The 12,384-nt window shown below is 58.8% G+C and overlaps 1 protein-coding gene across 1 annotated transcript in view; it reads left to right on the forward strand.

Annotated features, from left to right (window-relative positions):
• SLC38A10 (solute carrier family 38 member 10) overlaps nucleotides 1-12,384 on the forward strand; it is a 35,338-nt gene that overhangs the window by 12,167 nt on the left and 10,787 nt on the right. Inside the window, exons 7-11 of the mRNA XM_036268259.1 lie at nucleotides 1,633-1,735; nucleotides 2,322-2,504; nucleotides 4,494-4,605; nucleotides 5,682-5,788; nucleotides 11,533-11,695. Of these exons, the coding sequence (XP_036124152.1) occupies nucleotides 1,633-1,735; nucleotides 2,322-2,504; nucleotides 4,494-4,605; nucleotides 5,682-5,788; nucleotides 11,533-11,695 (668 nt within the window). The remainder of the gene's footprint in view (nucleotides 1-1,632; nucleotides 1,736-2,321; nucleotides 2,505-4,493; nucleotides 4,606-5,681; nucleotides 5,789-11,532; nucleotides 11,696-12,384) is intronic.

Here is a 12,384-nt window from a genome sequence, read left to right on the forward strand (position 1 = left end):
GTGAGTGTGGGGTGCAGAGCCGCAGTGCCCAGGGAATGTGAGGGCCCGGGTCTGGGCAGTGGGGCAGGAAGATCATGCCCGGGGTCTGCATGGACAAGGCTGTGTCCAACTCAGCTGAACGAGTCATGGGGGCCGCTGAGCAAGGCGGAGTGCGGAGGTGGGCCGCTGTGGGGTCCCTGGGGCACAGGCGTGATTGGGGTGGCAGCGCCCAGCCTTTCCACACTTATCTGTGTGCAGCCCCTCCCCACAGCACCCACAGCTCCCAGGGCTTCTGTGTGTGCAGGGGCCAGGGGGGAAGCCTGTCCTGGGCCTGCTGCTGCCCAGACGGCTCCCTGCTGGGGACCCTGCTCCAGCCCCAGGAGCCGGCATCTTGTGCCGCTTCCTGGCTGCACTGGCCTGTGCCTCCCGGTCCTCAGGTGACCCCCGCCCACTGGGGTGGCCTGATGAGACCTGTGTGCAGGGGCAGAGAGGGGCGTCAGCTCTTGGCAGTCAGGTCTCCCCACCTGTTGTAGTCGTTTACTTTGTGTTAAAGTTAGCACGTCTTCTAGTTTGCATCTTACTTTTTTTTTTAATCCGCACCCAAGGATATTTTTCTATTTATCTTCAGATAGGGTGGAGGGAGGAAGGGGGGCGGGGAGAGAAAGAAACATCGATGTGAAAGAGACATATCGACTGGCTGCCTCCCACACGAGTCTGACCAAAGCCGGGGACAAACCACAACTGAGATATGTGCCCTTGACCGGAATCGAACCTACGACTCATTGGTCCACAGGCTGATGCTCCAACCACTGAGCCAAACCAGCCAGAGCTGTGTCTCACTTTTTAAAGGCGGTTTTAGGGGTTGGCTCCACTGACTTCTGTGCTTGTCCACTTACCGCCGATGATTTTGTCCTGATGCACCCTTGCCCACTGCCTTGGGCCAGTGTGACTCGTGCACAGCGTGACCACTGGCCACGGCTGCCTTGGGGCCGTGTCTGTGAGCTCCACTGGGACCACAGCAGAGGGGACTGCAGGGTGGCCACCCTCGGCGTAGCGTCACCCCTTGCTCTGTTGTCTGGACGCCCCCAGCTCAGCTCCATCCTCCTGGGCTGCCCACAGACCTCCTCGTCCCCCCCTCTGAGTCCCGCCGGAGAGCCCACGTGGACACACGCTTTCCCCGCCCAGCAGCACTGTGTGGCTGGCCCCGGGCTGTGGGACAGGAGCCGCTCTTCTGTCGTCTCCCGTCTCCTGTCCAGGCGGCTCCCCGCCCTCCGAGGCGCAGAGATGGGCGGCATCCAGGCAGCTTGTGTTTGTTTAACTTGCCAGTCTTTTGACAGCAGCGCTCTGAACCGCTTCCTGCTTCCCCTGTAAACATGCTGCCCTGCCCCGCGCTCCCGGAGCTCCCGGCGCTCCTGCTGCAGCGGGACAAACGGCCTTTCAGTCTGCCGCCTTCTCAAGTGTTTGCAGGAGTGAGGGGAGGGCTCTGAGCACCCCCCCCCCCCCCCCCCCCCCCCCCCGTGCCACAGCATCTCGCTGGGCTCTGAGTGACGTGGTGGCGAGTGCGGCGGGAGGGGAGGCGTCGCAGTCTTGGGCTGAGGACCCGAGAAGGCATGCCTTGTGGGAACCTGCTTTGTGAGGCAGCCTGTTTCATAGTCAGGTCCTGCCCACCTACGACAGCCTGGACGAGCCAGCGGTCAAGACCATGAGCTCCATCTTCGCCTCCGCCCTCAACGTGGTCACCACCTTCTATGTCATGGTAGGACCTCACTCCTGCCCTCAGTCCCCTGCAGGCAGGCCTGCTCCTCAGTGCCATGGGGCCACCGAGAGCCGCTGGGCCAGGGCCGCCGTGGCGCTCCCATCCCAGGGGCACTCCGGAGGACGGCACTGCCTGGCCTCGGCGGGTCCGCAGACAGGTCAGCAGATGCGAGCAGGAAGGAGCTGTTGCATTATGTCACGGGCAGAAGGATGAATCCGCCAAGGTTCTGGCTCATTGCCCCGAACTTCGTGGTCTCATCTTTCAGTCCTGTTTACAGATGGTCTGTGCAGCTTGCCGCGGACCCAGTGTCTCCGTCCACGGGGACATGGTGTGCCCACCGTGCCCTGGCTGGGATTTAAACCCCATGACCATCTGCCCTCTGTGTGCAGGGCCTGTGGGCCCTTGGTTTCTGCCTGTTCACGCAGGCGCTCCACTTTCTTGGGGCCTGTTGTCCTCGTGAAAAGCTGGGTGGGACCCTCACCTTTGGGCTGGCGGGCGCTCGAGGCTGGCCAGGGCTGCTGTGGGGTGCGCACAGGTCCTTCCAGGGAGGGGGAGGCCCCAGCACGTGCCCTCTGTCCTCCGGCAGGTGGGGTTCTTCGGCTACGTGAGCTTCACTGAGGCCATCGCCGGCAACGTGCTGACGCACTTCCCCTCCAACCTGGTGACCCAGATGGTCCGCGCCGGCTTCATGATGTCGGTGGCCGTGGGCTTCCCCATGATGATCCTGCCCTGCAGACAGGCCTTGAACACGCTGCTATTCGAGCAGCAGGTGAGGCCCCCGCCCTGCAGACCCCGAGTGCTGGGAACATGGGACTGTGTCTCACATGTCCCTCCTGTGCTTGTCCTGGTTTTCTAGTTTCCTGGGCAGTGGCAGTCGAGCTCGCCTAGGCGAATCGTAAGAGCGCCAATGAAAGTGAACTTTCTTTCTTATTGATTTTACAGAGGGAGAGGGAGAGGGAGATAGAAACATCAGTGAGAGAGAACATGGATTGGCCGCCTCCTGCATGCCCCCCACTGGGGATCGGGCCCACAGCCTGGGCATGTGCCCTGACTGGGAATCGAACCGGTGACCTTTTGGTGCAGGGCCGGCGCTCAGCCACACCGGCCGGGCAGAGTGAAATCTTTCAATAGGGATTTTTAGAAACAGCTTTGGAGGAAAACGCCAGCACCGAGACCAGCGCACTGACGCACACAGGGAGGGGCTCCCCGGAGGGCTCCCCGGAGGGGCAGCGGGCGGCCGGGCTGCGCTCGAGCCGTCCTGGGGTGGGCCCGCCTGACCTTCAGGAGCTGATCCCGGACAGGTGAGCGGAGGGGCACTGAGGTCCGGGCACTGTCCCCCATGTTTCTGTGACTGAGCATGTTCACAGCTTGACACAAAGACATCTGGGCGTCCCGTGTGCAGACACGGCACGGCCGAGGACCTGGTGAAAGCTGTCCAGTTCTGACTCTGACCGTGGCCGAATTGACAACAAAAGGCAACGTGCAACAGCTTGAGCCCAAGGACGGCTCAGGAGCCCGGGCCTGTGGCCTTGTTCTGGCAGTCATGTCCCTGGCCCGAGGTCCTTGAGCCTGGTCTTTGGTAGCAGCCAGGACTTGATGGTGGCCACACAAAGTCCCACCTGACTGCTTAGGCCATGGTGTGTGGTCCAGACTCCTGGGGAGAGTGTGATAGCCAGATTGGGGAGGGTGGGACCCCCAGGCCCGGAACAGCTGAAACAGGGCTCCTTGTCCACATGGTCAGCACATGGTCAAGACCATGTCCCAGGGATCCTGCCCCTAGAGGTGGCAGTCCCTGGTAGAGGCCGAGCCCTGAAGGACTGGCTGTCCTCCCTGTCTGGTTTGCCCCTCACCCCATTAGCCATTCAGGCAGTGGGCACCAAGCCAAGCCTGACTTAGCACTTTGTCTCTTGTGGGGTGGTGGCAGCGTCTCCTGGCTGTAGCCCCCCACCCCCAACGTCCAGCCTGGCCCCCACCCTGTGGGCTGCCAACCTACGTCTTTGTGCTGGAGGCAGACGTGTGCCTTGGGCCTGAGCCGTGCTCTGTGCGGAGCACACCTTCATCACTGCGAAGGTGGAAGTCAGCAGGGGCCCAGAGGTCGTGACTCGGGAAGTGCACTCATGTCACAGGGACGCAGGGCGACTGCCTGTCCTTGCAGCACCGCAGCAGGCCCTTCCCGCCTTCTGCCTGCAGGAGCCCCCACAGCTCTGCGCTCAGTCAGTGACCTGGCTGCTGGCCTCCCACACTCCCCCTCTCGAAGGGACTCTCATGGGCCCTGTGCACACAGCTCCCCCTCCTCTCTCAAGTGTGTCTGGGTGGACATCTCACGCAGGAGGTCCTGGGCCAGAAGGTGGAGAAGGTTACCGCCCTGAGGCTGCTCAGAAATCCCCCCATCTGTCCTGAGAAAGTGCCTGTGACTTGGAAAGCGGGTGCTTGAAATTCTGGGTCTGGGAGGCCCTGACGCCCCCTGGGGGAGTTCTCACAGCCAGTCCCCGTGTGCCCCATGCTGCTGAAGGCTCCCCCCCCCCCCCCCCCGCCTCGCTCGGTCCTCGCCGGCAGCCCGTTTGCGCAGGAGGAAACGGCACGGAGGTGCAGGGCTGTGGGGTTGGTTGCCGCCCACGGCCAGCCGTTCACTTGTCTTCCTGAGCATCACATGGGTCCTGACCGAGACCGGGGGTGTTTCATGGAGCCAGTTTCCCAGGAGCATGGTGGGGAAACCGGTGTCTTCAAGCCTTGTCATTGTATCTCCTTCTGTGTGTAGCAGAAAGATGGGACCTTCGCTGCCGGAGGCTACATGCCGCCCCTGCGGTTCAAGGCGCTCACCCTCTCTGTCGTGTTTGGGACCATGGTTGGTGGGATCATGATCCCCAACGGTAAGTGGGAGGGTGCTTCAGTCCCCGTCCTCTGCTGCTCGGCCCCCTCCCATCTCCCATTGCGCATCCCCGCTGCTGCACGTGGGCACCAGGCGCCGCCTTGGCTCAGGGTCTCCTGAGAAGTCTGGAGACTCTCGGGCTTCTTTGGCACCCGTGCAAGGTGTGGGGCAAACGTGGCAGCTCAGGGACTGCAGGCGTGGAGCCTGAGCTGCTGGGCAGGCCACAGTGCAGGGGCCCGGCTCCTTCCGCCCTGTCGCCCTGAGGTGATGACACCCTGCCAGGGGAAAGGTGAGGCCTCTGAGCCGGGCTCCTGGTGTCAGATGTCCTGCTCCGCATGGATAGACACAGCTCGTGGTCGTCAGGTACCCGGTCACAACCCAGAGGCCCCCACACGTCCTGGGACAGTCTGCTTGGGAACTGACTGAGCAGGAGTGACGCGGAGCCCATGGTGTGGAGCCGACCCCTGGTTGGGGTGATTGAAGCTGAGCCATCGAGAAGCTTCCCTGAGGCTTCTCCAAGGAGTCAGAGCGGCAGTGCTGGGCCTCACACTGTGCTGGGTCCCAGGGAGATGCTCCTGCTGCCTCCGTAAGGTTCACACAACGACGGACTGAGTGCTGGTAGTGAGGGAACTGAGGCACGGAGCAGGGGACCTGCCCGAGGCGCCACAGCTGGGAAGGAGCGCCTGCAGGTGCCCGAAAGGCAGCTGAGTCGGAGGTCCTGAGTGCTCTGTGGGCACAGGGTGTGGCCCTGCCCCTGGCTCGTCTGGGGGCACAGGGTGTGGCCCTGCCCCTGGCCCGTCCGGGGGCACAGGGTGTGGCCCTGCCCCTGGCCCGTCCGGGGGCACAGGGTGTGGCCCTGCCCCTGGCCCGTCCGGGGCACAGAGGGTGTGGCCCTGCCCCTGGCCCGTCCGGGGCACAGAGGGTGTGGCCCTGCCCCTGGCCCGTCCGTCCGGGGGCACAGGGTGTGGCCCTGCCCCTGGCCTGTTCGGGGGCTGGGATGAGCCTTGGTTGCAGGCTGGAGGCCTACGTGTGGTCCCTCCAGGCCCCTGGGTGCTCACTCTCCTGTCTCGTCCTCAGTGGAGACGATCCTGGGCCTCACAGGCGCAACCATGGGGAGCCTCATCTGCTTCATCTGCCCGGCTCTGATCTACAAAAAAGTCCACAAGAACACGCTCTTCTCCCAGGTGCGTGCTGCTCAGCCTTGGCAGACCCGCACCCCCTGGGGTCTGGGAAGGAGGCGGTGGGTTCTCCTATGGCTTCTGAGAACAGAAGTACTTGGTCCCATGGGTCTGGGAGACACGGGTAAGCCCAGGTGAGGGGTCTTTCATGGCAGGTCCCCCCCCCCCCCCCCGAGCTCTAGCAGATGTGCCTGGGGAGGTCCCAGGGCCTTGTGGGTGTTGCACCAACTTATCAGCATCAAATACTGAACTGCTGTTCCCCTAATGTGTGTCCGTGTGTCACGTCCCTGCCGCTATCTCCACCCCTCCTGAGCCCACCCAGCTGTCTTTCTGTGGACTTCCTGATGGAGTCACCCCTCTAGTCTTCCCCTGGGACCGACAAGCTGGGACATGTGTCAGTACATGAGCATTTTGATAGGTTTGAGAAGGTGTCTGTAGGAAGCTTTAAGAAATGGAAGTGTGCCCTGGCTGGTTTGGCTCAGCGGTTAGAGTGTCTACCTGTGGTCTGGAGAGACCCTGGTTCGGTTTCCGCTAAGGGCACGTACCTCGGTTGCAGTTTGTCCCCGGCCCTGGTTGGGTCATGTGGGTGACAATCACTTGATGTGTCCCTTTCACGTTGATGTCTCTCTCTCTCTCTCTCTCTCTCTCTCTCTCTCTCCATTCCACTCTATCTGAACAAAATATCGAAAAAATGTCCTCGGTGAGGAAAAAGAAAAAAAAAGAAATGGAAGTGCGTCCGGCTGTGTCTCAGTGGACGGAGCGCTATCCCGTGGACTGAGAAGTCCCAGTTCCATTCCTGGTCAGGGCACATGCCCGGTTGTGGGCTCTATCCCCAGTAGGGGGCGTGCAGGAGGTGGCTGATCTATGTTCTCTCTCATCGATGTTTCTATCTCTCTATAAAAAAATAAATAAAAAACAAAAAGTGCAGAACTCACATACGGTGTGTTCTGGTTGGGGGGTTGAAGCCTTTGGTGTTTAAAAACAGAGAAACGGAAGGGAGGCGTCAGAGGGCGTGGGCACACGGAACCGCCCCGGAGCCTGCATGGACTCCAGCCACTCTGGCAGCCGGTGCCGGCCTCTCCCTTCACCGCGGTGGAGTGTCTGGTGTTGAGAAGCCCTGGCATTTCTTCTCTGTGAGCTGCCCTTCTGTGTGCTTGCCTTTTGTGGAGTCGTTGGGCTTCTCCTTGTTGATACGTTTTGGTAGTGTTTAGAAAGATAGTGTCCACACAGCAGGACAGTTCATGTGTGTGGCCTGGTACGTGTTGGCCAAGTGAGCTCGCCGCCAAACCACCATCCAGGGTGGATCCGGACATTTCGGTGCCCCAGGCTTTCTGGGGATGCCTTGCCATCCTTCCTCCCCAGAGGTTACTGTCTCCTAGCACTTTGGAATAATCGGCACAGGCAGGGCCTTAGGGTGCGTGTCTGCGTGCCTGGGATCCTTAGCACCATGTCTGCGCCCACCCACTGTGGGCAGGGTCCTGGGGGCTGCCCCAGGCTCCGGGTGTACAAGCGTGCACTTTGTTGGTTGCCCCTTGGGTAGGGTGTTGCTGGGTCTGGGGTCATATCTAACTGGCTTTAGTGAGTTTTACCAAATTTTGTCTAGTTTTCCAAAGTGATCATTGGCACTAAGTTAGAATTCCAGTGGCTTTGACCTCTTCCGTTCCCTCCACGGGTCCCAGCCTTTAGCGGCTGTGCAGTGAGTGGTCTCCCGTGACGGATGAGGCTGGGGCCTGTCCATTCCAGGTGGTGTCCTCCATGTGGCGTCTTTTTGACCATCTTCAATCAATCGGGTTGTCTCTCTTTCCGTGTTGATTTGTAGATGTCTTAGAGGTTCAGTACAACTTCTCCAGACACGTATAGAGCAGATGGTGCTCTCACTCCTGGCTGCCCCTCACTTTCTGAAGGACACATCGGCCCACAGATGTTCTCGATTTCAGTGTGGCTTGGCTTGCTGGGCCTTTCTCTTGCTGGGCGCTTGCTGTGTACAGTTAAAAGTCTGTGCTGCCCTGGCAGGTGTGGCTGTTTGCTGAGCGGCGTCCTGTGTACCAAATGGGTCTCGGATCCGATTCCTGATCAGGGCACACACCCAGGTTGTGGGTTCAATCCCTGGTCAGGGTGTGTATGGGAGGCAACCGATTGATGTTTCTCTCTCTCTCCCTTCCTCGCTCTCTAGAATCAATGAAAAACATACCCTTGAGTGAGGATTAAAGAAAAAACTTTTGCATGTCCCCAGTCCTGAAGATAGGCTCCCGGGTCACCCTGTGGAGGCTTTTTATTTCCTCGCTCCCAGCGCGTGGACTTGATTGCTGTGAGGCTGGTGGGCTCTGGTTGGCCAGCTTCCTGTGTTCCCCACGGCACCTGGCCCCTGTGCGGGTGTGGGACTGTGGCCCCTGCGTGGAGCAGTGCTCCCTGTGTTGGTGGGGGTGGCCTACAGTCTCCGTGTCGGGCCGTAGAAGTCCTCCAACGCATCCTTCTTCAGGGTCTCCTGCCCTGGCCCCTGCGTTTCTGACCCAGCGCGAGAATCGGCTGGTCAGCTTCTTCCAGGACGGCCTGTTCCCTCGACTGCGGCCACAAGCTGTGGATTCGCAGCTTCTCCAGTGCCCACGGGTCTTTCTCCTTCCACCCACTTCGGGGCTTTTCCTGGTGATCTCTTACTGACTTTGCGCATCGCCCCTGTGTGGCTGGAGGACACACACTGAACTTCAGTCCTTTGTCACTGGTGGAGACTCTTTGTGGCCCAGGACATGGTCCCCCCGGTGGTGTTCACCTTGCTGTGTGGTCTGCACTTATTGTAAGCAGTGTTTAGGTCAAGTTTATGAACTGCGATGTTCAGGTTTTACACATTCTTACTGACTTTTAAATCTTTTTGTTTATCATTCTGGAAAAGGAATGATAATCCCCACTGTAATTGTAGACTTGTTTATTTCTTCTACAATTCTTACCTTTTATTTTGAAGCTGTGTTATTAGAACATACCGGTTTAAGACGGTTATATCTTGTTAAACTGACCCTTTTCCTCGTGAGATGCCCCCTTTTACCTTTGGAGGTGCTTCTCTCAAGTCGGCCTTGTCTGATACAGTGTAGCAAACCCAGCTTTGTTTGGGGTTTATGTTTGCACAGTGTAGTTTTTTGCGTCCCATTTCTTTGATCTCTCTCTGCCTCTCCATTTAAGGTGTGTCTCTTAGAATAGCATATGGTTGGCTTTGTCTTGCTTTGTTTTTATCCAGTCTGTTAATAGGAGTATTTAAGACTGTTTACAGTTGATGTAATTACTGATTTTGGAGGGATTAAAGTTTCCGTCTTACTCTTTATTTTTTATTTGTCCCATCTGTTCTTTTTTGTTTCTTTTTGTTTGCTACCTTTTGGGTAAATCAAGCATTTTCAGTATTTCTTTCCGATTCCTCTGCTAGCTGGTCCTGTGCACGCCTGTCCTTCTGGTGGTGCACAGGCCCGTTCAGTAGGAGCCTTGGCTCCTCTGAGTTGGTGGCAAATTCGTTATCTCCTGCTTCCGAGACAAGGCAGGGCAGGGTGCCTTCCATTTAACTCCACTCACCGCCTCTGGCCTTTGGTGCCATTGTTTGTATTTTACCTACATTTTAAAGTCCTCAAGGCATTATGGTTTCAGATAGTCAATATTGACTTACGTGGATTCTTGGGTTTCTTGGTTTTCCGTCCCTTGGCCCTGCCTCCTGGCGTGCCTGGTAGTTTGTGGACGTTGCGTGTAAGAACCATCAAGGTTCTGATGGGCTTCTCTACGGTGCAGCAGACAGGATGGCGGAGCCTGTGTCCAGGTGACTCGAATCTGCCTCTGCTTTGCCCTCACTCCCCACTCCCTGGGTCTCAGTGGAACGCCACCCCTGAGACCTCTCAGTTCTCTGCTGAGTGTCCACCCCTAGGCAGTGGCTCCCTGTGGGGCTGTGACAGCTGTCAGGGGCACTGGCCCTGGGGGGATGATGCGCAGGACGTGGCACCTCTACTCCTGGAGCGGAGCCCCTCACCCTTGGCGCCCTCCTGGTGTGTGTGCGAGTCCAGGCTGATGCACCGGTGCCTGCTGGGCCTGCCCTCAGGTCCAGGCTGTGTGGCAGTGTCTCAGTCGGGGCCCAGGGACGTTCTTATTCAGCTCTCACAGCTGTCGAGAGTGGGGGGCTGTCTGCCGCCTGCCTTCCATTCCCGCCAGACGCAGAAGCATCCCAGTGGCTGTAGGAACTGCTCGCAGTAGGGGACTCAGCATGTCACCTGTCGATCGCAGGCGGTTTTCCCAGTTTGTTAGTCTCAGTGCTTCAGTCCATCAGACTCTTTTTGGGGGAGAAAAGTCAGAGTTAGAAAGACCCTCCCACTCCAGTGCTACATGAACAGATTCTTCCCTCGTTCTGCTTCTTCTGTGATGTCACTTGTTCATTTAGGTCTTCGATCCATCTGTCTTCTGTTTGGTGTAACAAGCAAGGGAGTCACGCTGCGTGCTTTTTCCAGGTGGCTCCCTAGACCGTGGTCCATCAAGGGTGTGAACATCACCACTCTCTCGCGTTACATTCTTGTGTGTGTTTGGACCTCGTTTGGGACTCCTGTTTGGACTCGCAGGCTGGCCTGTCCAGTCACATGGCCTCCTCACTGTTACAGTTACCACGCTTGTGACAGTGAGCCCTGCACCAGGACGTGCTGCTCCAGGGCACTCAATTCTAATCCTTCTCTGCTTTTGTTAATATTTTTGCATGGTCTTACTTGTTTATTTTCCATATAAATGTTCACATCAGCTGATCTCACTCTTAACAAAAATAACTCCAGTTTCTTGTGTTTTGGTCTAATTGGAATTCATTGAAGCTGGAGATAAACTTAGAAAGAGTCCATATCTTTATACCCTCGCTAACCTCCAGCCTGTCCTCAGGAGTCCCTGTGCGGTGACAGGGCCGGGCCTTTGCTTCGTGTCTTGAGTACTGCACCCGGCCCACACGGCTGATTCTGGGGCCTCATCTTCCCTAGTTTTTCTAACTGGTTGTTGTTTGTGTGTAGGGAGCCTAGGCCTTTCAAATGTTCATTAATCTTTGGTCCTACACCCCTGGCCCTGGTGCAGTGGTGTGAGGGGCAGGCTCCTCTTCCTCCTGACTTAATGGGACAGCATCTAGTGTGTGCCTGTTGAGCCTGAGCTTTTGGTTCGGTGTACAGACATGTGCATGGCTGCACACGCACATGCACGTGCACAAACAGCCTCGGGGACAGAGCATGTGCTGTGTGCTCCACTGCAGGTGCACTCACATGGCTGTACTCACATGTGCACACGCAGCCTCGGGGACAGAGCGTATGCTGTGTGCCGCGCTGTGCGTTGAGCCTCACTGTAGGCTGTGTGGGGAGAGGTGGTGGCCGTGGCTGCCATGCGTGTGTGCTGCTGCCTCTGTTTCCCAGCATGTTGCTTTCCTGTTCGGAGGAACCCGAGTCTTCTGAGAAACACACTCGGAAGTGTGGCTGCAGTTTCGCACGTGTAGACCTTGGGTCTCAACCAGCAGGCACTCCGTGTCACACACACGCCCCTCTCCTCCGGCTTCGCATTGCCAGTGCCGCTTCAGCAGGTTGGGCTGGTGATCTGGTCATGTCGCTCAGTTAGGGACCATCAGCTCCAATGGCCAGAGGGATAGACCGGCAGCCGGGCCTTTGAGCACTGTGCCCCTGGCCCCTCTCATGCCTCCCTCCTCCTCGGGAAGGGCGGAGGCCTGGGGACTATGTGACCCTTCTTGCTCTCGGGGTCTCTGTCTCATCCAGGTGGTGCTCTGGGTCGGCCTGGGCATCCTGGTGGTCAGCACACTTACCACCTTGTCCGTAAGTGAGGAGACCCCTGCGGACTTGGACTGGGCAAAGGAAGCCCCTGGCGGTCAGCTCGCAGAGGCCAAGGGCGCAATGAAGGTGGAAGCGGCCCAGCTCCCAGGTACGTGGCTCCCAGGTACGCCGTGACCCCCAGCCCCACAGCCTTCTGGGAGGTGCCCCAGCAGTGGCCCCGTAGGATCACGAGGCACAGGTGCAGGTTCCAGGCTCCTGTTGCCCAGCTGCTTCTGTCCGGTTGGGTGAGGAGAGGCTGGGGGCAGCCACCTGTGTGCAGGGGACAGCTGGTAGATGGGGACAGCAAGGCTGAGACCTCCATGCCCTGACTCAGGGCGCAGACAGGTGATGCGTTTGTGGGTGTCACTCACATTTGTTAGTTTTGAGGGTGTACCTTTCATCCAGGTTTTGCCTGGACACAGTCATTGGTGCTCCTGTGCCTTGTGTCCTCTTCATGTTCTGTTCTTGGTCCACCTGTTCTTGGTGGAGTGATGACCCTCACTCCTTCCCTCATGAGGCCACCTCCCAGGGCCCTGGTGCTGTGGCCCTGCCCGTGGGATGCAGGCAGCGTGGTCTCTGAGCTCAGCTGAGGCTCCTCACCCGCCGTGATGGGCAGAGGAGAAGGGCCAGCGAGGGCCGGTCGGGGCCGGTGCTCGAGGGCCAGCGGTGGGCCAGCCTCGGCCTGGCTGCTGCCTCGTTCTGGCTGCTGCCTCGTTCTGCTTCACCCTGTGCTCGAAACCACTGCCTGCTGGGAGCCGTCTCTCCGGGCCGTGGGACCCCTCACGGACGAGTGGGCCT

The sequence above is a fragment of the Molossus molossus genome, unplaced genomic scaffold (assembly GCF_014108415.1).
Source record: "Molossus molossus isolate mMolMol1 unplaced genomic scaffold, mMolMol1.p scaffold_m16_p_19, whole genome shotgun sequence".
Classification (NCBI taxonomy): Eukaryota; Metazoa; Chordata; class Mammalia; order Chiroptera; family Molossidae; genus Molossus; species Molossus molossus.